The 26491-nt window shown below is 41.1% G+C and overlaps 1 protein-coding gene across 4 annotated transcripts in view; it reads right to left on the reverse strand.

The window, feature by feature from the left end:
- The window catches only part of aplp1 (amyloid beta (A4) precursor-like protein 1), a 34219-nt gene extending 7992 nt beyond the window's left edge, over window positions 1-26227 (reverse strand). For 3 of the 4 annotated variants that reach the window (XM_063484639.1, XM_063484638.1, XM_063484636.1), the window contains exons 1-6: window positions 25951-26227; window positions 4489-4668; window positions 3329-3458; window positions 1685-1797; window positions 1024-1217; window positions 622-932 (exon numbers count right to left, since the gene is read on the reverse strand). In XM_063484639.1, coding sequence (XP_063340709.1) covers window positions 622-932; window positions 1024-1217; window positions 1685-1797; window positions 3329-3458; window positions 4489-4668; window positions 25951-26016 — 994 coding nt within the window. In that variant the 5' untranslated portion in view covers window positions 26017-26227. The remainder of the gene's footprint in view (window positions 1-621; window positions 933-1023; window positions 1218-1684; window positions 1798-3328; window positions 3459-4488; window positions 4669-25950) is intronic. The other variant, XM_063484637.1, reaches the window with a different exon arrangement.
- Window positions 26228-26491: the final 264 nt, after the last annotated feature.

A 26491-nucleotide genomic window follows, 5' to 3' on the forward strand; every position in this document is an offset into this window, starting at 1 on the left:
TACTCCCAGAGACCACAGTTTGTAGTACTCATAGTCCAGTATAAGATAAACATACTGATGGGATGAAGGTTAAAAATATTTTGAGTAAAAATAAACCACTGACAACACCATAACATCACCCAACACAAATATGACTAAAAATGATCAACCAGTTTTGGTTTTTCTTTGTTTACTGTGTTTCCCACACATAATGAGTACTATCAATATTTACTGCTCTGAAATTTAGAGTGAAGTGGTCAATTGCTCCATTTATTGCACGCCCCATAGTGAACCCTGCTGAGGCCTTGCTGTGCTATGCACCAGACTGATGTGACACACACACACACACACACACACACACACACACACACACACACACACACACACACACACACACTCATTTCATCAACTGAGCTGAGCTACAGAAAAGTAGAGCATGAAACCGACATGTGTGCATGTCTGTGGTGTAGATTTCCTACATCCATGCATGAGGCGCACTGGTGAGTCCGTATGTGTCTGGAAATGGCAGAGAACCTAGTTGACATTTTTGGTAACAACAGTTACTAAACCATGAGTGGGGCATGATTTTTTTTCTCTCTCTCAGCAATAGAAAGATGAACAGAAACAGTGAGGCAGACTTACAGCTGTCTCCCTTCATCAGAGGAGAAGAGGTGGTGGGTTTTTGGCTTTTCTCATAGTAGAAGGTGTCCAAGTAGTCCGATGTTTGGTAGGGACCCGAGTCGATAGGGTATTCATACTCTGTATCCTTCGTGGCCATTTCCTCTTCTTCCTCCTCTCCTTCTGCCTCATCCTCATCAACTTCTTCCTCCTCCTCTTCCTCCTGCTCCTCGTCTTCGTCTTCGTCTTCTACCACTTCATTATCTTCAAATTCCAAATCATCATCAAGATCTATTTCAGGAAAGGGGCTCGGAGTGGGTGCTGTCACTTTGGTTCTGTGTGGAAAAATGGGTGACTATAAATATTTCACACAAACCACAGCCTCATCCTACAACATGTCTGCGTGGTCAAGCTGAATCAGCTTACACAGAGCTGAGTTTTCCACTCGTCTGGAATGCAAGTGTCTTAGGACCAGCAGGGACGTCTCTTTCTTCTGCCTCTCCTTTATCACCAGAACTTCCGCGCCCCGGGCAGCACACGTATTCAACACCCCGGTAATGGTCCCCGCATGGCAACAGCAACCCGTAGCTGTGGAGCTCCAGATTGTCTGAAGTGCACTCCTAACACAGAGTCAAATTTCGAGTGTATTCAGAAGCAAATACATAGTGTCACAGTGTTTCAACATAGTGTCAAAAATACGTCGTTCATGATAGAAGTTGCATTAAAAGTAGACAATTCTAGAAATAAAAACAAAATGATTCATTTCTATTCTGAAAGCAAAACTTTAACATGAGATGTTATGAAGGAGTGTGGCACCTCTCTCTGCCAGAAAATCATCTCTAGTGGGAGTTCTGATGAAGTATGACATCAAGAACAATACACCACAAAGACCACTAATAGCCAGCTAGCTCTGACTGTTATTACAGTCAGAGCTAGCTGGCTGTATTAGTGTTTTTAATTGTGCGCTGGCTGAATAATTACAGAATGTGTCAGTCACATAAAAATTTCTCATCGTCTTTAAAATGATTGACCTCTCATGTCTTCATTGTGCAATTTTTAAATTGGTCTACAGTAGTCTGTTCCACACCTCCTTAGCAATGTTGTGCCAGTACACGAAACTCTCGCAGACATCCATCTGCTCCTTGTGGAGAAAACGGCATCGGTCGGGGACGAGCAAGGCTTCGCTTACGTACTCGCCCTCTGCAGCAGGAGAGAAAAAAAGGTATGTCAAGCAGTAGGACTATGATAACAGTTGAGATTCTTATTTGAATAGATTTATCAATACATATCAAACATGGACAGGCTATAGCAGACACTAAATGCAAGAGTGTACACAAAGTTTAGGGACTCCACCTAATAAAAAAATGTTTTTTAAAAAAATCCCAAAACATAATGTATGTAAGTATGAGCAGTTAGTCATACTTATGTACGCCATCACTGTTGATGAGAGCATGGTTTTGGTCTACGAGCAAGAGACGAAACAACAGTTTTCAGTTGAAAAGTCTCTAAGTTTCTAAGCCCAAAGGTGGTGCATTATGTCAGAAGCTCAAAAGCCCAATTAGGACCATCGTCTCACACCATTTTTTTTCATGGTGGGGTGTACAAATCTACAGAACAAGGAGTTGTGTGTAGTGGTCCAGAGGTGCAAGAGTAGATGACCACAAGGCTGTGATCAGCTATATTTAAATCAGGTATTTTCTTTTCTTTTGTATCAAGTCCAATGAACCTTATCATGATGCCTTGTGTGCATGAACACCAGATGTGCGTTGCATAGATTACACAGATCAGAGGAAGGACAGTGAATTGGAAGTCTTAAATGAAGACAGGGTGCACCAGTAACAACCGAAAGAGCATAAATGTATAATGAGCGAGCACTTTAGACAGATAAAATGCAGTTACAGTAGCAAATCAAGGACACAGAAAAAAATGTACTTTGCTTAAAATGAATGTAAAATATTTATTACAGAGATCATAAATGCAGAATATTAACTGCCTTTCTTAATAAACCAAGCAGAAATGAACAGTTTACACAGTCTACACCCCTGTTTCCTTTTATTCTCTTACTGTTATCATTACTCTTCATTTAGGCTCATGCATGAGGAAAAACCCATATGAAAGGCACTGCCGTAGATATCAAACAAGCTATAGCAGGTTTCACAGTAAGATGCATGAACATGTAAGTTTTTAATTAATCCAGACTGACTTACTGTTCATTACCCTTTCATTTAGTCACTCATCCATCGTTAGCCTATTTGGCCACCTAGTGGCCTATAGCATGCTTGACCTGTTTGTCTGCAAGTCTTTTCTGTCTCACAGTCCAGTTTTTAAGTGCTGCCTAACTACACTTCTAATAGTAATGCATTTACAAATGTGTAGTGCTGGGAGACATGAAAATGCTGGTATTTGAACTGTAAATTAAACATGCTGTGTTTATCTTGTTGTCTTGTGTATTAGTTACATATGTGGGAACACATTCACTTTTTTTTTTTAAATTTTTTTTACCTAAAATAAAACAAAACAAAACGAATCAGGATCACAGCCTTCACAGTTTAATTTAGACAATTAGCTTTTAAATTGCACATTAAAAGCTAATTAGAAAAAAAACAACAACCACACAACCAAACATGAAGCACAATCATCATAGGGATATGTGAAATATACTCTATTGTTTAAAAAATATATAAATCGGTTATATTTGTTATTGTGTTAGAGTGATTTGTGTTGTTCTTACCCAGGCAGCGGTAGGGCAGCACTATGAACGGGTGTGTCTGGCAGTGCCCCCAACCTTTCTTACACCAGGCAGGGATGGTGACTGGTCTTTTGGACTCCTCTATATGGGAGATTGAGAGCCCTGGGTACATCTGAGTGTATAGGTACATGCAGAGATAACGGAGACACAGAAACAAATAGGTAGATGGACAAAACAGAGGGAATAAAGACAAAAGGAAGAGCAGATAGGGGTAAAATTGGTAAATTTGGGGTAGAGCAGAAGCAGCAGGATCAGGGAAGAAGAGGAGGGAGAGCAGTATCAGTGGGGAGAAGACTAACAAGGGAGAGCCATGCAATATATATATATATATATTTTAACTTCATGGAGCCGTGTAGGGGCATTAGTCTAAAGCCACATTAGATATAATAATTTCAATGGCCATTCTTGTCTTTCAATATTTCTAATTTGACACTGGACTATTTCCATTTTCAATTTAGGCCAATCATTTGAAGCACAAGCACATAATGAGATTTAATAAGCGAAAGAAATATAGCTGTAGCCTGCAGTCTGAATACACACTAAAATGCTTTCCTCACAAATATCAAGGAAAACGAGGGTTTTGTGTAAAAGCCATTTCAAATGCATAATATGTCAGCTAATCGGATTACTGTCCATTCAAGCTCATGGCTGCTGCTGTCTGTAGCTGCTGCGTCTGCTTTGGCCTCCAGATGGTGCCTGGCTGCCTTTTCTATCATAATGTCAGCCTAAGGAGTGTGTGGAGAGCATGTGTACCACTAATAACTTTACAGCAGATGCTAAAGAGTACGCATACAGTAGCAGGTAACAAGAGGACAGAAAGGTAGATGGTAGGCCAGGTGAAATATTGTAATATTCCAACAGACCGCCATCACTCCACTATATATTTGTGAATATATAGGTTTGATAGGACATGTGTTAGACAAATCAAATTAGAGAAAAAGAGTGTGAAATTTTACTCAACTCCCTTTGTTTTATACAGTTTATTTATTTTATTAGTTTATTTATTGATTTTTGCTGAGATCATGAAATAGTATTCCTAAACCAGCAATTTCATAATGCTGCTGTTCTAGTCTGGTCTTCATCAGAGCTGTTTAGTTTCCATTCGCTGAATTTCAATCCCCCTGCAAAGTTTTGCTTCCTACCTCCTGACAGTAGGACTGGATTTGGCTGGGCTCTTTGAAGCAGCCCTGGCGGCCCTGAGGATCCGGTTCCCACTGGCCGGTCTGTGTGTTCATGTGCAGGAGCTGACGGCCACAGAACATGGCAATCTGCGGCTCGGCCACCTGGGGGACTGGCCCGTTCACCTCAGCCATGGCCAAAGCCTAGAAAGCAAAAGGGGAGGGGCAGGGGCAAGACAGATGAGGAGGAGTTAATATAAACACAGAAGCTGAGAATATTCTGTCTGAAGCCGATCCATGGTGGAGAGACCACAGATAATTCCTAAATGCACTCTAGCACTCTCCGACATTATAGACCAAGAGTGTAAGCCTGAGTGCAAGACAGAGTGAGCGAGAGATCGAAAGAGAAAGGGGAAAATGTAGAGGAAGAGAGAAGAAACTAATGTAGAAGTCTGCACACCGCTCGCTTTACAAGAAAACCTAAAATTCAGAAAAGATAGAACCATAGAACCGTCACTCTTGAAATGCCTCAAAATGAATGAAGGAACAAATTAAATGCCCAACTGTGAACTGGTGGGCCTGTGCTCCCTGTCTGCTGACAGCAGTGACATCTGAGAAAACAACGGCTGGTAGAAGAAGGGGAGGGGTCTGTTGCAAAAAAACCAAAAAAAACAAAACCCATACAAAAGCACGCAAAAGACTGCTTCCCCTCTCTCTTCTCCTTCCCCTCATCCGTGGCCATCTAGGATGTTGCTATTGATTGTGGGATATGTTGCCTCTGCCTGTGGGGAGGGCCCATGGGACCCCAGTAGAGGAACAAACAGCAGCTAGGGCTGGGAGTCAGGTGTTAATACAAGCTCATTGACCGATGCGCCACTTCACTACATTAACACACAGGACAGACACAGAGAGAGTCCAGGGAGGAATAAAGAAGAGGAGGGTTTAGGGAGAGAGGAAAAGGGTCTAAAAAATGAACAAACACAGACTTCTTTTTTAAGAAAACATAAGTGAAGGGAGCCCTAAAGTAAAAGTGAAGAAATACAGTGTATGCTTCATGTTCAGCTGGATCCCTGAGTCATGTCTGCTGGAGAAAACGACACATTTACAGAACATATTCAAAGACTCCTGCAGGCCATGTAAAGTAAAAGGATGCAGGTTTCTTAGTAACAATTGAATAAAAACATTCACAGAGACAACGTGCAATGTTATTTATTGTCTAACCACGAAACTCCACAAAAAAGGGATCCCACACCCCAGAGTCTGTATACAGCTCATATGCTTTCATCTGTGCTGACAGAGAGAGAGACAGGCCCACTGACGACAGACAAGATGAGCGACGCTGAGCCAATTAGAAGGAAGTTGCCCAAAGGGAAGAAATAGAGGAGAAAAAATATGGGAGAGTGACGCCTGATCAAAGGAAAGCCCTGCTTTGGCCAAATGGAGCTAAAGTGTTTGAAGTCCTAATTAAAATTCATACTGGGTAAAATAAATATATAAACCTCTCTGAGTAAATGTACAATAAATATAATAAGCCCTGAGCAGTCTGTGCATTATAATTATGCTGGGCAGGGTTTGTGTTTCTGCATGTCTTAGCAGATTTCTAACAAATTACGCATCTACTTTTCATTACCGCTCCCCATTTCCCAGAGCAGTTTTTTTTAAGATTTGTGAATGACTTTATAGACCTCTTTAGAAATTGATTTATGTTTATTCATTTACATTATATGAATATCTCTTAGAGAGATATGCCTGAGATGACACAATGAGCACAAGTATCTCTTTTTAAAATCTAAACTACTTCCAGGGTCATAAGCTGTTAACATAATGCTCATAAGTGGTAGTTGTGATTTAAAGTCTGTCATTTTCTATAGTAATTTCATAAAAGTACTTTCTCCCTGATTAGCTTTTTTTTTCAATGCTGCAAAACTGACTCTCTGAAAGAATGACGTTCTAGCGTTTTTAGCTGTCAGCACTTGCTGACATATTCATTGGGATAATTTACCCATCAAACAAGTTTCGGGTACCTGCAAGTCAAAACGAGTTAATAACGGTAGCGAAGATAAACAAATGGAAACAATGGCTGCTTAAAAGGCAGGGGTTCCAAATTTCGAAATGTCTTGATTTACACAACCTCATTTCCCAAAAGCGATGTGATGCTGTGGAAAACTGTCATTTAACGACTGTCTTAAACTGCACTGGAAACGGAGATGATTTTCTGGTGAAAGTCACTGCATAACGCAAAGGATCGTGTCAGTGAATGTCAAGATGTCAAGATAAAAACTTACTAACACCCCCCCCCCCCCCCCCCCCCACGCCAAAAAAAAAAACAAAACAAAAAACTCCAGAGCACAGTTTTTGTACTGATATTAATGCAAGAGGTGGTTTGTATTGTAACTCTGCAGTTATTGAGCCAGCAGAGTATTGATGAGTTTGATGACCATATAGTGTATGTTGCTTGATGGCAACACAACAACACTAAACTAGTTGGCCTGCCGGAAGTCCAGAGCTGCTGTCAACCAAAAACTATGAAACAAATAATAAACTAAAGAAGGCCTTGAATTGTTTAGCATATTAAATTCAATGTCACACAAGAGAAAAGAGAAAACTCCTCTTAAAAGAAGAGATGATTCAGCATAGGAGCTTTTTGGAATTTAAAATATGTGCAAAATTTAAAAAGAAAGGCAACACGATTCCACACAGTTTAAACACATGAGAACTGGTACTATCTGCATCCAAATATGGGTTTAAACCATCAACTAACAGCAACAGGGTTCTGTGTTTACATCTGATGGTCAGCTAGGACTAAGCATGAAAGTCATGAGTGGTTTGTCTCTGGGTGATTTACTCCCACATGTCAAAGACTTTCTTGTTAGGGTAACTGATTATTCTAAATTTGCTGTAATTGTGGATAGGAATGGTCTGTCCCACCAATGTATGAGCCCTGCGATGGACTGACAGCCTCTCTGGAGTCTATCAAAGCTCTCCCCTGATAGCAGCTTGGATAGGCTCCAACCCCCTGCAATTCTAGCTGGATAGTTGGTTATGTGAAGAGAATTATATTCAGTAGTATAACATGTTTAGGTTAAAACTCTTTTATTGCAGCTCAACATTATTAAATATTATACCTGCTTAAAAACCAACTGTTGCTTGTTACTGACAGAGCTGAATTGGATCGTTTAATTGGTTAAGTGTACTGTAAGATAAGCAGAGAGGAAGACTGCTGAAGTTGCTGAAACAATCTGTCTAGAGGAGCTGCTGAGCTAATGTCTAAATAGATATATCTCTTTGAGTCAGGGAAGGTCAGTGCCACAACGAAAAAGAAAGAAAGAAAAAAAAAACTTCCGGATATTTGAGAAGATAACCTGGCAGCTCCCTCTGGTCCAGCTCTCTCATTCTGTCCGCTCTCCACTACTGCACTTGCAGAAAATCAATGCTCAGCGACTGCAACTGTATCGCCACGTTCCCCCAATCAATAGCAGTCCATCAGGAGCCTGAGGCCCTGACCTCGAGCCTCACAAGTCTGCACTTCCAATCTCTAGTCAGATGCAGGACTAGATTAGACATTCCCTTATAACCAATACAACTGTACGATCTACAGTGTGTACACTTCTGGTGTGCTGCTCCACAAAGAAGCAGAAGCCTTAATTGTTGAACGCGACAAGTAGAAGCATTCTTCTTCTCCACATTCTTTTCACCACTATAATCATCAACAACATCACATAAACATCAATCAGCGGCTGAAATCACATAAGCTACGAGACCCATTTTACCCTACTGCGTGAATACCACGTAATGTCTTTGTTTCACTGTTTTTGTGCCATTGTATTATTACAGCAATAACAGGAACTGTCATCAACATGCATCACATCTATTTATTCTTACCAAAATGGTAAAAATACTTTTAAGAACCATTAGTTGGGGGGCATAAATATATTTTATGGTATTCCACTTTTTTTTTAAAGAAATGGAAATGGAAAATCACTTAATTCAATACTTAACAATCTCAGAAATACATTTGCCGAGGCTGTCTATGAATCTGATCGTGGCAGCTCTTATGTGTCATACCCCAGTTCAACACAGTCTTTAACTCCAGTGAATATTGCTGCTGAGTGTCCATATTTGGAAAACATGGGACGTTCATTTGCTTTATTTATGTGCCCATAATGCAACTTTATTGCTATGGCAGAAACGAATCCTGACATATATACTACCATGCAGCCATACTTGAGCGCACATGTTGTTCACTTCAGTAAATAGCATTCTGACTATTGCCCTTAAACTCGAGACTAGAATGGGCAGTTCATAGAGAAACTGACTGCTGAAAGCTGATGTGGCTTGCTTGAACCTGTTGAAGCTTGCAGCAGCCTGTAGTTTCACCTGCCGAGCGTCAGGCGTCGCTGTGTGGATGTGAGGAAGAGAGGACCCAAACGCAACACTCACGGGTTGGTTAAGGCTGGTGTTTATTGTGATGAACGGATGAACACAACATGAGAAGTATAGCTGATTGACTGGATAGACTGGTTGAATTACTGAACTGGAACACACTTGCGGGATCGACGATGACAAGACAATGAACTGGAGGAAACTAAGGATTTAAATACACAGGCCAATGACCGGTCAGTACACAGTTGAACATAATCTGACTAATAAGACATAGGAGGTAGAACTAGACATGATGCACACAGACAGAAAGCTGGCATGGTAAAACAGGAAACATAGACATGTGGAAAATAAACAGAACAAGAAGAAATTGAAAACACTGGGTCAAAGGCCCAGGAACCCTGACACCAAGCATGTGAGATATGGAAGTAAGTTTATATTTGAGCGTGAGAACAGCTGCAGTGGCTGGCCACTTGATAGTGAAAGGTTTTAAATTTGTTTGGAACTTCATTGTGGGCCAAATTCAGTAAGCTGTAAAGTTTTAAAGGAAATTATTTTTATGCCATCAACATCCATCCATAGCACATTATCAACCACATATTTATACTTGGCCTAATTATGCTTAATATTTAAGAACAGAACTATGTTTCTAGTGTTTAATATGTAGTATTCTTACTATAGAGTCACCTGGTGGAAAAATTGTGTGAAATTCAGCAGCACTTGAAGCACTTTGAATTGATTTGACCTTACCAAAAAATGAAATTGGTAACTTAAGCAAGTGCAAAATCTGCCTTGTGAATTTCAGTTGCACAACACTTTCTTGACAGGTTGCGGAAAAAGATGCATACTAACATTCATCCATTTTGTTAGCCACGTAAACCAATCCAGGGTCATGGGCATACCAACGCACACGCAACAGAGCTTCTGCTGAGAGCACTGTTCTGTAGATTAAAGAGGCTTCGATGATCACGTGACTCTTCCTCTGCTGACATGTTCGGGCTAAAAGTTAAACATGTCCAGAACTCACACATACCCATTATCAAAGTTGTGAGTAGAGTTCACCACTAAGCACTGCTGTGTTTCTGTAGAGGCTTACAGAGCTGGTAGACTTCAGCCATGTCTTAATATTAAAAGGCATTATTTTTAAAAATTCAAATTAGCTTTAAAGAGTTTTTAACTGTAATTTAACTGAAGTAGGTAAGTAATGTTTTCAAATATTCAAACACTAAGTGTTTTCATCAAAATGCTGTACTCACTGGCTATATCAATTAAATAGACAATGTGAAGGATCGGGCTTTCATTCAGTTAAAAATAGCTTTCGCTACAATTAATTAATCACACCCTTGTGCTTTGATTAAGCATTTCCATCAATGTTTTATGCCTACAAATTATGGCTATAATTCCCAACATGCAGTACAAGATTTTTTAGTGCGTTCCTGGTATGTTATTCCCATTTTAAAGCCAATTAGACTTCAGTGCTACCCCTGTTGTGTTGTGACCATGAACACTCTGAACGCAGCGATCCAGCTGGCTTCCCAATAATGCATCACAATCTGTCAACAGTGACACTTCTCCAGTAACAGACAGGTTGCAGAGCCGCCCGCCATGTCTCGGGGAGAAAATGCCGTGGTGTACTGAAGCGTCTCCGTACAGTACAGTCTGCAAGCATGCGGGGGAGAGTGAGGGGTTCACAAGTTGTCGAGGAAGTGCTGTTCAAACATCCTGAGCTCCACATATCATGTCCTTGTGCTGATGAGGCTGAACAGGCCGACAGCCCAGAAACCTGACAGCTCCCCACTGCAGGGGATGCTGCATCATTAATAACAACCTGGTGATATAAAGCCAAGAAACGTCGATTGGCTTTCTTCCTTTTCCCCATATTCTTTGCCTCTGTTAGCTCTCTTGGTATTTTATTATCATTCCTCTGCTCTCCTTCTCCATATGCACGGCATACTGACTGTGCCACTTTGTAATCACGGGTGTACCTCCACAGCAAAAAAAAGCATCACAAGAAAAACTAAAAGCTCCCAGAGAGACGAGTGCACAGTCCACTTGGACCAGGCGCAGTGGAAATTTTTGCTCGGATATAATAATGTGTGATTACACTTTAGCAGATGCCTTTCCAGTAGAGGAAATTATGTTATGAGCACACAAAATAGCAGATATGATCTGGTGTATGCTGAACATAAACATAAACTGAGTTGTCTGTCGGGGGCGAGTTTGGGCAGTGTATTTACATGTTCCACCAGCATCTCCCATCCTTCTCTAATTAAATTTTCAGCACCTGTTCCACCCTTATGTTGCAGGATGACTTCATCCTCTGTAATGATGCAATTCCCTGGCCTTTGCAGGCAAGCCAGAGCAGAAGAGACAGAGGGGAGAAGCCCACCCATCATTTTTCACTTTCTACAAGCCGCTGTTAGACTGTAGTTTGAAGAACCAGGCCAATTGGTCGTAATAATTCGAATGCTGAGGAGCTGGGAAGAACTTTGCTTTGATATCAAAACTCACTTTTACATTTATCATTGCTTTCATGTCACCATGTTTTGTTTGACTGTAGTTTATTTATTCAATAACTCCTCTCAGTTATTAGAGGTACACAATTTGCATGTACATGTGTGGTTATCATGCATTGTTGTGTATGTATAAATCAACTCTCTCTGGGATATACTGAGAGTTTAGTTAACTACTGATAAATAACTACAGACATCAGAGCCCTGAGGAGCTCGTCCTTACTAATTCTCTTCTACTATGCAGCAATCTCTTTTATAGTATCTTGTGACGATACCTTGATAATGACATCAGTGGGATATTGGACAATCTATTTAAACGTCACAAATGACAAAATGTAAATAATAAAAAGAAACATGTAACATTTAATAAAAAAAGTAAGCGCTAAATATGTGCCATAAAAATGATTTAACAGGCAGTCAGTAAATGATTATGGACCTATATTAGCAATTCTGGCATCATCTTATCTTTTGTAAAAGTTCCAGGCAGCAAAAGTTGCACAATACATATTTGCTGTCAATACAACTTTAAGTCATTGAAGATTTGATTATGTCAGGATACATAAAAGGTATCAAACTTTAGGCAAACTATGTGAAAAGCCTGATTAGCTAGGATCGCTCTTGATTAGTGTAACACCATCCAACAACCAATAACTCGTGTGGAGGACTCACCCACACCCCGTGTGAATAAGCCTTACATGAGTAACCCATACATTTATGAAATACACACACACACACGCACACGCACAGGCCTTCGTCTTTGTGCTTTTCTGCAGCACAGATGGCTTAATAGTGGGTGTCTTCCTGCTTCTGAGCCCCTCCTTCACTCACTCTTTCTCCATTTTCCTTTTTTTCCCTCTCTTCCTCTGCCTCCTCTACAGGCTGATCCACCTCCCTCTTCCTGATGTCCCTCTTGTCTCCCCTCTCCCTCCCTAACAGCTTTCACACAATGCGTGACACTCCGCTGTTTGGCCTCCCTCCCTAGACTAGTGCTAAATGGCCAGATAGATTTAGGGGCATTCATCATTGTAATCATGTTGCTTAATTATTCATAGGCTCCATCAGGCCTCTTCCTGGTGTTGCATGTAGTTATAAGAGGGTAAGCCAGACTCTCATGATGCAAAAGGGACAACGGGGGATAAAGCAGGTTAGCTCTGCATATTGACTCATTATTATACATCTCTAGCTAATGGCTAATTGAAGCCATTAATTTTCAATTCAGAGGAGACTGATGGGCAGAGTGGAACATATTGCATTGTGTTTTTTTCCTTTAGCTTCCTACTGTAAACCACACATTGCTGCAATGTTACTTATGGGATAATAAACTGAATGCTTTATTTCGATATAAGAAAAAAAATTATGAGAGAGGCTTTTGGTTTTAGAGATGTGCAAACATCACAGGCTACATCAGTTCAGATTACAGTGGTCCAGCCTCCAGCTGGGCACACTGGGAGCAGATGGCCCTATAATCACCAGGGTTCATCTAGGTCTGGAACAGCAGCCAAAGTCAGCTCCCAATATTTGATTTAATTTCAAGTATAGCTTAAAAATACAGGACACGTCAGCTGGCATCACTGCAAGAGACTCCACAGAGCTCGAGGCTGGCAGCGCATGTCATTTTATGACTGAGGTTATTTAGAAGCAAAGATGTTTACTAAAAGACGATAGCCTATATCCAACCAGCTCTCAAGGATCTTCCCTGCCATTGTTAGTTTCCAAAGCGTATGTGTTTCACGGAGTGCCTTACACAAAATTAATTAGGTTACCAGCAGTGGCAGTCCATAGGATTATGCACATACATAAAAACTGAACTGATGCCCTGTAAATATTATCTGAGCCTATATACATAAGCCATGCAAATGCATAAGAGCATCCTTTTTTCATATACCAAGAGTTTATGTTACATAACAGGCTACACCAATGCCAGCTAGAAATTCTTAGCATCCATCCAATTTTACTTCTCAGATTAATATTGCTTTAATTGTTCAACTGGCGTGGATTTCAACATCTTTTTAATATTAAATCTCAAGCATGTTAGTCAGTGAAATAAATTGAATATTGTTTGTAAGTACAATAAATATTGCAAGCTTTAGCTCATAAACATGGCACAAATCGAAGTCAGAAACAACATAAAAAAAAAGTGTTGGTAAGTTAAAATTTCCTCCATAAAATTCCAACCACCAACCCCTGACCCAGACATCACCTAAGCCCTCTGAAAAGCCCCGGGAAAACCCCACATTCTGCAGACTTCTGCAACTGGGCCATAGGAAAGATTTTGAATTTTGTCTTCTGTAAAAAGCCACATTGTCATCCTTTATGCCCACGTATTTAACTGGATACAGACCTCCCACATATACAATAGCAGCACGAGACCCAGCCAGAAAAACAAGGACTCACTTTACTTTTTCAAGATGAATATCCCATCTAAATGTCCTACAATATCCTTAACCTCCTTAAAGCAGCACCTTTATTGTCCTTCCATTATGCATTTATGCATAATCTCACAGCTATATTTTCAGCAAGCGTTTTGCTTGTTTTCCTATCTAGCCTTCTTATCGGCTTCTGTAAAACTTGGTGAAAAAAAAATGTCGACTATATAACACAAAACGAAACTCCCGCAGAAGTAAAATAAATTTGGGGTGGTGTCCCCACTTCAATGGAAAGGCAGTATTTAGCTATATTCAGACTGAGACGAGTGATTGCGATACTTGCGTTGCATAGAGCAGCCATACAAATGTGCCTCTCAGTTCCACCCACGTTTCAACAAATGCCTTATCTGAGTCACGCACCATAATGACGCCACACTGTGCATGTTTTTTTTTCTTCAGAAAAGACAAAAAAACCCAAAAAACACAAAGCATCGCTGGTCATTTTCACAAGCCTTTCTATGCAACCACCTCCTGCAGATATGTGGGAGGGAAACAACTGCGTAATAACGTTTCACAAATGCAGCCAAAAACAAGAGAGAGTCCGGAAACATTATGTGCCTGCAAGATTCTGTTCCTCTAGCACAGCCAAGCTGAAATGGTTTTGTCTTAGCGGTGATGAATTTCTGATGTTATGTAACACAGCTGAACCTCCTTCACAGTCAAGCAAAAACAACAGGGGAATGCCAGGATTTTAATGCCAAACACTGTGCGCCTGCAGATGCAATTTCAAGCTGAAGAGGTACCTCGGGGGATTGAAGGAATCAGCAGCTTAGTAGAGATTTGAGCGCTGCAGGTCTGTCTGAATCATCCTAATGTCAACACAATTGACATTGAATAGTGGATTTTCCTTAGGCAGATTGAGATTGACACAATGCAACGCAGCTTTCCAAATCTGTATTTATGCTGTAAACACATTCAAAAGGCTTGAGTAATGTCTGGGACTCAGTGATTCAAATTCCTATTAGTAAACACTTTCGTGCCTTAAAGAATATTGTTTATTGGCACTGCTAAAATGTATTGTACACCAGACTTATTAAGACAACTGTTTTCTATTACAACAGGCTATTGTTACATCTTTTTCCTATGTAGTTAAATACTGCATTTTAGTTCTAATAGCACATAAGCAAGACTGATAAGCTGGGATCAAAACACAGTGATGGGCACGCTTTAAACTGTCTTTCTAAAACTGGCAATCCACCCTGAAACCAAATTGTCAATTGAGCATGGATATTATGGGGTAGGACGGTTTTCAGTTTAAGACACATGACATATATGTAGACGATAGCTGAGTTTTACAGCCGAGTGAGGTATCAGATAAGAGTGTATTTGTGCAGGCGAGACAAGGCTGGAAGTCTTAAAGCAACATCATCGTGCCCTTGAGCATCTTTTAAGTAGATTAGGGCAATCTCGAAGCCTAAATGAGGGCATGTTTAGGTTAAAAGACTTCAATAATTGATCCACTTAAGGACAGGCTGTCTTTCCATAGTGCCCCCGACAAGCAGCAGGCAGCTGGCATCAGTAAGATCTGAGTCTTCCTCTTGCCTGCTTCTTATCTTTTACTTGCACTTTTTGCTTATTCCTCTGTGTTTTTCACTCTGTTGTCTTTGCAGCAGATCTGGATTCTTTCTTCCTCTGCATTCTCCATTGGATCTGCATGTCATCTGCCCTTGTTGTGAGTGCTGCACATAACTGTTTTTTACTTATTGCAAAAAATTTGGGTAAACAGATTTTCTGATGCTTGCATGGCAAAAAAATGAATAAAATTGCATGAAAAGCATTAAACAGTGGCAGAAAACAAAATTTGTGTTTCAAGATTAATGTTTTTAGAAGCCATTAGGAAATTGTGAATTGAAGCAGTTCGCCTATATGTAGTGTGCTGAGTGTAGCTGTATAATGGTAAAGCAATATTAATATCAGGCACTGAGAGATAGGCAGCATAAAGGAGAAGGGGAAAGAGGGGCAGGGGTAGAAAATGAGAGGTTAAAACATTCGTACATCTTTTTTGATTCTGTCTCTTTATTTATGCACATGCACAATTCTCATCACTGTGCCAGCTCCCCTGAGAGCCTGTCTAGCAGATGCACCTCATGCAAATGAGGCTTTGAGGTTATGTGCTATAGGTTACGCGAGTGTGTGTGGAAGAGTAGTATGTGCTGCATGTATATATCAATATCATTATTATTACTATATATGTATATATAGTATATATGTATATTAAGTTAGAGATGTGACCAATGACGGAAAGCAAAAGTGTATATTTTTTTAGCAGTGGACACCCCAACACAAAAGATAATATACTGTATGCTACAATAATTGTAACAGTATGTATAAAACAGCCTACTTCACACCATGTTGATTCTGTGCTTTCATTCAGAGACATGTGGTATCACCACAGTGAGGACAAACTGGTCTTTTAACTCCCAGTAAGAGGTCAGAATGCTCACGAGTGCCGATAAAAGGGCCCAGCACGGCTAGCGTGACTCCCGCAGCTGCAAAAGCATATTGAGGGAATAGCCTCCTCTTCCCAGGTCTCTCATATAGCACGGTTGGCCTGCTGTTCAAAGTGTTCAGGTGCTCTGTTAATGAACAGCAGGACAAGCAGCTAAGGCTGGGTCAGCTCGTGCTGACTCGTCAGGCCGCTTACACAAAGAAAGCAAACCAAGGGAAGTTGATGAAAGCCTGCAGCAGCGTGGAAGGTGTCGCTCTCCCACATTTTACATCAGCTTCCGCTCACTTGACGTCCCCTTCATCTGTCTCATCAAACACGTAAACACTTTTTTTTTAGGCTTCTTCTCCACATTCTCTCTCTCAGCATCACTTGGCCACTGAGGGTGGTTGTCATGGTAACACCACCTACAGGAGCCAGTTACCTTCCCTGTTACCGTAGCAACTGGTTCCCTACTGAATTTCAAGCATCTCTAGCACGCTCTCTCTCTCTTCTCTTCATTAAGAATCTGCCTCTATCTCACGTTCCTTCTCACATAAAAGAGTCAGCATATGTTAGCTTCAACTTTCTGTCTTCCTCAGGTCGATGATTGTTGGCTTAATCGTTAGTTAGCTTTCTCTCGTCACTGCCTGTTGATTGATTCCACTACATACTGCAGCAATAAACTGAAGGTCTCCCTTGTATTGTACTTTTTTTGCTACCCAAATGAAACATGTAAAAAGAGTATATAATAACTACTCGTTAATGACTATCGATTATTATAAATACAGACAACACAATAACAAAATAAACAATAAAACATGTTAACTGTTAACTGTGTGGACTAGTATTCTTTCGCTGTTTTCACCTTTTTTATGATCCTTCACTGTTGGTGAATCAGTAGCTGAATATGTAATTTTCTCTTCTTCTGGGTCACGCCTGATGAGCTTTCCATTTTACTTTAATCAAGATCAGCAACTGTCTGTCTTTACATGACTTCCTTCAGTTGTACTCACCCAGAGTATTTCAAAGGAAATGATGAGTTATGAATCTGACTCATCCGATTGTCATACCGTCACCTGTAGGCTGGTTTAAGTAGTTCAGGATTGCTGCTATGCAATCCTGAACTATAAAGCACAGTTTCATAAATCAAATGACAACATATTAATGATAAGTGAGATCTTGTCAGGCTGGCATGTCCTGTCTTGCTTTGACTCTGGTGTTTTTAAACTGGCCCACTCTGGTAAGATAATGTGTGCTGGCTGTGTAGTCTGCAGTAGATTAAATATTAGTGTTATCTCATTTCCTCTGGATATAAAGTCTCCACAACCTCCCCAATTGAAGAGAAAATGATTTAATCATTGAGACAATCTGTACAAATAGATCCCTCACATTATGGTTTTTTTCCCCCAAGCCGGAATCAGACTCGTGTGAAGTATCCAATTTGACAGCCTAAACTTGTAGAAGTATTGGCTGTTAACTGGCACAGCTTGGCCATGGCAACTGAATGACCCTGAGCTCAGAAAAGAATGACATAATGTGGCTGAATCTTACAATTAACTGCAGCTAAAGAAGCGCCTGATTTTCTTTATCCTCTTTAGCTGTCTGAAAAACCAGCACAACCCATCTGTGTACACGGTGTAAAACAGGCACAGGAAAATGCAGTGGGAACATTATGAGCTAGATTTACTTGGTGAAAAAGAAAAAAGAAGTACCGCTAGTATTTACAAAGAGAGTGCAGAGACAAGAGGAGATTTTTGTGACTCACTGCACACAATATGTATTTCTGGGACTTTCTTGCTTAGGCATAAAAAATAGGGGGGGGGGGGGGGGGGGGGGGTACTATTTAAATCAAGCACGCAAACTGATTACTGGTATTTGCGCTAATATTTAATGCATCTCATCTCCACTTACTTTGATGTGGACATGAACTGACTGCGAAAACAGCCGGAAAACTAACCGCACCTATGGATGCTACTTGGGGATCATGCTCACACAGATTGTAGGTGCTTCCTGTTTCCTGAAATTGTATCCTCACATTTACATCCTATGAATCACAACATGAATTTAAGGTAAACAAAGGCCTGCTGATCCTCATTTTGGGGGCTAAGTATCTATTTTGAGTCTCTCTTTTCATCATCAGTGTAACATTTTCGCACAAACTAGCCCTTGAAATGTTCCAGGTATCTTACTACTAAGTGTAAGTACAATAGACACTCATGATGAAAAGAGAGACCCAAAATACTCTCTTAGCCTCCAGGCTTGTTTATATTATATCAGAGATGAACCCAATGTGAAATGTTGGGCATATATCAATGTTTAAAATAACAGTTTGGCTGACAGGCTGTTTGTGTTGTAATTTATTCCTCTTTTAGTGTCATGGAAACATTATTAAAACATAGCTGAGCTGTTTTAATCTTTCAGCTCCGCATGCCACTCTCTTTGATCATTTAGCCTGTGCAAAATGTATTAAAATCTGATGTAAAAAGTGAAGTAAAGGGGGTAAAAGATGTCAACGCAAATTCATGAAGAAGACAAATAACCTTTTGTGTCTTGCTGCAATTCTAAAGCTCCAAAACATTTGACACTGAAGGCGCTAGAAGAATCAGACTTTGATGGCATCAATTTCAAAGCATGAAAAACAAATCATTGTGTAGATCCCCTCACCCCCAGCCAGTCGTGGCAGATGGCTCAACCTGTGCTGGAGGTTTCTTCCTGTTAAAAGGGTGCTTTTCCTTCCCACTCTCACAAAGTTCTTGCTCATAGGGGGTTATCTGATTGTTGGGATTTTTTTAGGGTCTTTACCTTATAATATAAAGCATGTTGGGGCAGCTGTTGTGTTTTGTTGTTATAAATTAAACTGATTTAAATTGAAGCAATTTTGAGTATTGCAACTACCATTTGCAGTTGGTCTGTTAATGTACCACAGATGGCAGTGAAGCAGCAAATCTCTCTATGTACTTTCTACCCTTACACCTTTTGTTTGGGGATATCAGATAAAAAAGACTTCTGCTGGGCAGACCAATTACCATACTGTGCATTTGTATTCAGTGGAGAGCTGCTGACATCACGCCACATGGGACACAAGTAATCATTTTTGATTGGCTGTTCGCCATCTATTGACAGCGGTTGAAATTTGACCTCACTTTTAAAGGGGATGAATTCTGACATTATAAGTTATATGTGTCCACCGGGAATGGAAGTCACATTGCCTCAGTAGTTTTTATTTTGGCCCTCAGTGTCGACAGATGAGGTGTTCAATGGGAAAAGGAATGCGGAGTCAGATCTCGGAAAAAATTCTCAGAAATCACGGAAATGTAGCAGGGGCAGGGAAAAATAAAGCTAGGGGTGAGGAGCAGCATGAATTATTCAGGAACAATCAAAATACACACATGAAAAGTGAAAAGATGTCACTGGCTACTGAGAGCTGCTGAGGCAGATGGAGAGGCAGTGTCTGAGTAGGGGAGGGGTAAGGAGTGCCCTTGGGATGTGGCGGCGGAGAACAGAGGAGGCTGGGACAGAGAGAGAAAGGAAGGACGAGGGGGGCAGAGCCAAGGAGGAGACAGGCGTGGGGATTTTCCTTTGTATTATGTAGAGGTGGATGGGGAGTGGAGCTGGATGGAGGGGAAGTAGTGGGGTACACAAAAACCAGGTAGCATGAAGAGAGAGGGGGGTGGGGTCTGGCTTCTGATTGCTGAGAGGCGGTGTGACAAGTGCCAAAGCCCTTTCGACAAGCGAGAGCCCAGACCTTTTCATGGCCTTCAATAATTGATGCAGCTTGTGCAGTGTGCCATCTTTAGTGTGTACTGCATGTGTACGTCCACGTTTGTGCCTCTCAGCCTCCCGTCAGTACAACTGTGTGACCTATTTGTTAGCAAGTGATTTCTATCCATCTTTGTTCAACTTGGAGAAAAGTGTCTGAAATTAGCTTTTTGTCCTTCTAAGAGAGATGACAGAGCAACAAAAGTGCATCGAATCTCCTCCAGAACTGTTTCTGTTCCTCTTTTTTTAACTATTATTACTGTTTTAATTGGTCATAGTGAACCCAACAACTCCGCACACTCTCACACCGCGCATCCAGCCTCATTATTAAATTAGACTTCGCAGTCATGTTTTCATACAACTTATAGCTTCACTCCTGACATAGTTTTTTTCTACCAGCTGCTGAGGCTGAGCAGGAACAAGGATTGTTTCCTCCACAGCACAGCATGCACTCCACCCTGCAACCCACACAACACTCTACATGCTCCACATCACTTCCACTCTCTCTCTTCCTCTGTTTCTCAAATCATCTGCCATGCCAGGGCAATCCCCTCTCTCTCACTCTCTCTCTCTCACTTCACCAGCCCTCAATCTCTTTCACTGTGCACTCTCTCTCTCTCTGTCTTTCCTCCCGAACATGGAGGACAAGTGTTATCGCTACACTGCAGATGTTTTTCAGGGGGGCTCCGCCGAAGCCTCCCACTGGCTGCGGCAAGGCTAAACGGCACGCTTTGCCCCGGCGTTAAACTTTTCCACAGAAATACAACCCCATTAGGCTTACTGAGGCAGTTATGAAGGATGTGAAAACCTCGGGCGGCAGCGATATCTCTGCCCTGCAAGACTCCAGAGAGGAGGCAGAGCTGGATGTCATCATCTAGTCTCTCAATCCCTGTAGGTGACACTGGACAAACTTATGATGTGCAAACACAAATCTTCTACTGCACACATCAAAAATGCACAGTCCCATCTGGGCTTCAGCTGGTACAGACACAGGTGCAGAAAGTCATAAGTGAAATGCTTCAAGCTTGAAATTGCGCCATGAATCTCTCTCTCACATGCTCTCTTTCTATATATATATATATATATATATATATATATATATATACATGTATATATGTGTGTGTTTTATGTGACAGTCAGTAGGTGGATGATGAAAAGTTAAGTAATCTTCAGGAAACTGGGAGCAGCTTTAATCTACATTCTTTTTAAATCTTATCCTTTGATTACACATACCCTAAAAAAGGGGGTGCACAGTCTGGGAATCCAGAGAAATTAACTCATCAAATGCAGCACGTCATGACAGGCTATAAGGGATGGCACTAAATGACAAGCCTCCTGAGCAAATTATTAATAAACTTTAATTTGGGAATGACTCCATTTTCTAACCGAGACCTATAATTTGAACGATTTCAGAGAGGCCAGAAAACAAGATGAATCATCTTGAGTGGGATTTGGCAGAGGTTCCCCAAACCTATCAGGGAGGGTGCTTTGCAAATGTGCAATTAATGTGAATTTATTTTCTGCACGGAATCTGGATGAACTCCACGCCCCGGGCATACACAAATGTACACTTTTTAAATTTCTACCCAGGCACTCAAAACAACTGGCAGCAAGAACGAGAATGAAACCTCCCAACAGTACTAAACATACGGCACCATTCCGATGAGATGGGGTGCAACAATTGCCCAAAGGGTGCATTAATGTCATGCATTCGTTTATCAACTCTGGTAAGGACTCTACTGCTGAGGCGGTCCCTTTCCCCCGGTACAGTACAGCTTTTGTTTCGCAATGACTCTGCAAGATCTAATCCTGGAACTGTGTGTGTATGTGTGTGTGTGCGTGTCTGTGTGTGTGTGCGTGCAAGTGTGTGTGGTGCACCTCAAAAACTTGGAAAGGAAGCGAGATACGGAGAACAGGGAAAAAACATGTGATACAACAAAATGGTACGTTTTAATGCCCACTGGCACACGGATATAGCAGAGAAAAGCAAGCACACAGGAATCCATTAGTGAAATACGATTATCTCTTGGCTCTAAAATTAATTAAGTGAGTGTAGGGCAGTGTGTGTGTGTGTGTGTGTGTGTGTGTGTGTGTGTGTGTGTGTATGTGTGGATGAGAGAGAAAGAGAGAGAGAGATCTGGTTGTCCTTATCTTTCTTTTTCTGTTTTTTTTTTTTTTTGTTGTTTTTTTAAACAAATCCTCTTGTGTTACCACACTGAACGGCAGATGGGAGTGGGAGGTCGTTGCATCTGTATGGCCTGAAATTGCTATTCCTGATGTGGTGGTGGCAGCGTGGAGTGGGCAGGTTACACAGCAACTTTGTGAAATACTTTGACTGAATTAATTTGACATCAGGCTTACTAAAATGTATCTTCCTGCCTTTTATCTTCTCCACTTAATTTCCTGTCACGGTCCTGGGTCGGTGACTGAGCGGTTTCAGTCTCTTGTATTTTTTGTCATTTTGTTAAGTCTTCCTTGTTATTTCTAAGCAGTATTCTGTAAGTGCCTGCGTTGTTCTGTTTAGTTTTGTTAGTTTTGTTTATTGAATCTCCCCTCGTGTCTTTGCCCTCTGTGTCTCCCTTACTGCATCTGTGTTTGTGTTTATGTGTGTTCTTGTGTCTTCTTTCCCCTTCTTGTGGTTTATTCCATGTTTATCCATGTTTCCCCAGCCCATCACTTCTGCCATTTCTCGTGTTCCCTCACTCCCTCTCGTCAGCCTCTCCTCCACTCCTGCATCATGTTTCCTGTTTTATTGTGAAGGTCCAGTGTTTCCATGTTCATTCTGTTTAGTCTTGCTTGCCCTGTCTTGTTATGGTTATTTGTGCCAGCTGTGTTTCTCATGTGTCCTCACTTCCCTTGTTATCCCTTTTGTATTTAGCGTCTGTTTCTTCCTGTGCTTGTTGTGGCGATTTCCCTCATTCATGGCCGCGTTTCCCTGTGTGCCTCTCTGTATGTTTAGTTTTGATTTCCAGTGTAGTTCTTTGTAACGTTTTCCCTGCCAGCAATAAAGCTGTTTTTTGACTTTGAATTTTCGCCTCTGTGAAGTCTGCTTTTGGGTCCTTTTACTGCCTGCACACAGCTGCATCATGACATTTCCCTACTCTCTCCTTGTTTTCCCTCTTTATGCTTAAAGCTTTCCTACACAATCTTTCGAAACAGCACATTTGTTTCTGGGTCTTTCCTCAAGACTCTCTGCGCTGGAGAGCTCAGGCAGAGATTTGCACTGCAGTTATTTATCTAAAACTGAGCATACCTGTAGATCCTACAGTGGTCTTTAAAAAAAGAAATATGGCCACAGAAGAGCACAGTCACTGTATGAGCGCTTTGTGTAACAACAAACTGCAAATGGATAGAAATTTGTCCACTGTGCAGGTTTTGTGCAGCCATTTCTACAGGGCAGCTGTTTGATTAACATCTCTGGTCCTCTTAAAGCATTATGGGTAATGCTGCAAATCATCAAACAAAATCTTCTTGTTTTTTAATTGACATGATTAGATTATGGAAATTAATGCAGTAATCAAGAATTGTTCTCAATGGGAAATTTTAGCCATGAAATGTTTCTATTCTCAGGAATAAAAATCACCCATCCATCCTCTTCCACCTATCCAATTAAGGGCCGTAGGTGGGCTGGAGCGTCTCCCACCCCTATCCTAGTTATTGTCAAATCCAAAGAAAGAATATTTTGTAATCCAGAGATGTATCAGTTCCAGCTTTTCATATAGGTATGTTTTTTGGTTCTCTCACACTTGTATTCATGTAGAATACCTTCAGGTATTAAAGTGCTGGTTTGGACAGGATAAGCAGTCTGAACATGAAATCACAACCCGCATCTTTCTTCCTGATATATTTTGAAGGCCAAATAAATAGTCCATTAAGAAAACATCCATTTTAAATAATGGATAATGAAAGGAATGTTAGAAAAAGTATAATAAAATAACTGGAAAATGATGTGAGAAACTCATAAAAGATCTGCATATTTGCAAAAACTCACTCAAATTCAATATCGGTGCCAAGCAGAAATCACTACAGTTCTAATGACATTTGACCAAATGTGATCTAAGTTATCTATATTTCCCAGTCTTATTAAAATGGGAAATGCTCCTAACAAACAAAAAAATCTTCTGCATTTCATTAAGGTCAGACAGCATTGCACAAGTTCACAGGGTGCAACAAAGGGGTTGTTTCTCTGACCTTTTGCGTCAGGGGGAAAACTGCTTTGTATGTCAATTTGCTAATGTTTTCAGTGCTTCTGCAGGTGAGTGCTATTAAAGCTGAGAGAGCAGGGAAGCTCTTATTGGACATACGATACATGTGACTGTCTGGCATAAAAATGTCTGTGCACTCACAGCAAGAACACAGGATAATGCTGAATATGTGTTTGACTTCCAGTTAAAGGCCTTATGAATACAGAGTAGAGTCTAAAATTTCCATTTTCAAGTTAACATGCTCTGTTTAAATGGCATGCAATAACAGAGAGATCAAAACAATTTTGCACTATTCATGTTTGAACTGTATTCATGTTAAGTGAATTAAGGGAGGCTGACAGTTTTATTAGGACTAATACCACAGTGTAATCCAGCCAGTCAACCCTCTCAATGTGTAATCTTCCCTGTAAACCTTCACGAGCAGGTCTCCTTGTATGAAGCTAAAGCCTGTTCCTCGGTATAGCAGTAATCCCACTAAGGCTCTTACAGAAGTGAAATCATTTCAGAACGAAAGGAGAGGCTTTATGACTGCTACCGATTCACTGAGGATGATGATTAATGAATAAACATTTCACAAACTACCTCAAGATCTGTCTCAACCTGCAGTCAGGGTCCTCCATGTATCACCTCAGATGTTAGAGGTGAATGCAATCACTCTTTATTAGAAGAGGAGTGTTTGACCTAAACCACAGCTCGAGCTGGGACATCGTGACTCATCCATCCCCCTTTCTCCTCCCCCCTCTTCCTCCTCATATCCCTCCCATACTCACACACCTCCAACAAAAACCTAGAGCACATCCTCCAACTTGAATTCATGCCTCATGATAGGTGGCTGAGGAGTTATTGAGAAATAAAGGTCAAGTCCATTAAGCTGAGGGTCGGCTGTAAGTCACGATCAGCCGGAGAGGGGGTTGGAGTAGCTGGTGGCCCATTGATCTTTCACTCTGTACAAGAGACTTTCAGTGTCTACCCCCTAACTATGGGCAGGTACATATGCCAATAGAATGACCCCATATATGTCATTAAGATGGATTTCTCAGTATCACACTCCCAAGCACCTTATGAAACCAGAGGTATCCGCACAAAGACCCTTCAGTGCAAATCTGACAGCAAATCTGATTCCTGACTCTTCAGCAGGGAGTTTTTAATCAATTCAGTGTTCTTCCATGAAGACCAAATGTACAACAGAACACCAATTGAATATGCATGATGGCTCCATCCTGCTCAAGAGCTGCACCACTTCTCTAAAGGACGGATGCGAGCTGATTTGCTCCTCTGACAGCGCCAGATGGGGTGAAATGAGATGGGATTTAATCTCCATCCTTCCACAGAAGCAAAAAAAAAAAAAAAAAGAAAAAAGAAAAAAGAAAAAGAAAAAAAAGGCCTGTAACATTCATCATGTCAGTGCAGGCCCAGGCTTGACGCAGCGAGCCAAATATACTGTAAACCATGTTCACGGAGACTCTCCTGAGTGTGGGCTTTCATTTATATCATATATCAGTATTTGCATCTCAAACGTTTTCATTATCACTGCATTTTCGTGGGCGATGCGTGTCATTACTCTTGTTGACACAGGACGGTGCATTTACAAATTAAACCTGCCCCAGATGATTATGAGCAATTCCGGAGAGAACAGCAGCTGAATGAGAGAGCCGACACGAATAATGATAATAATAATAAAAATACATTTTGTTCTCTTCGCCATTCAGTGAACGAAACAAACAAACAAAAATTCAGCTGGCAAAGATAAAAGACTCAGACTGTTTTGCTCTTACCTCGACGTTTTTCCGCACGCATAATGACAATACAGCCATCAATATAGGTATTGCAGTATGTCCCATTTTCTCGCCTTCCTCTGCTTCTTTTTTTATGACGAAGTTGCTGCTATATAATAACTGAGTCCAGCATAAGCTGTCTGGTTACATCGGCTGAAGTGATGGACACTGCCTTTCCTATATATCTCCTGCGTCTTCCTCCTGTTCGCTCGTCTTTCCAACGGGTTCTCCAATGGCAGCCTGGGCTTTTATGTGGATGAAGTCTGACAGAACCAAGCCCTGTTTCTGCGGGTATTTATCACACAGGCTACTCCTGGCGTCCTCGCTGTGGCTTAGTGCATAGAGACATCTGGTGGGGATGAGCTGAAAATGCAACCGCTCACTTTCTGTGTCACATTTAAAGTGTGTGTGAGTGAGAGAGTGACTGAGTTTGGGGGGGATTCACGTAGTTCATGTCTTAGCCTGTGGTCCTACTGCTGTTTCAGTTTTCAGTTGAACACAAAGCAAGCTGACTTGTCATGTACAGAATAATCTTGCAGGT

Source organism: Pelmatolapia mariae, linkage group LG10_11 (genome assembly GCF_036321145.2).
Source record: "Pelmatolapia mariae isolate MD_Pm_ZW linkage group LG10_11, Pm_UMD_F_2, whole genome shotgun sequence".
Taxonomy (NCBI): domain Eukaryota; kingdom Metazoa; phylum Chordata; class Actinopteri; order Cichliformes; family Cichlidae; genus Pelmatolapia; species Pelmatolapia mariae.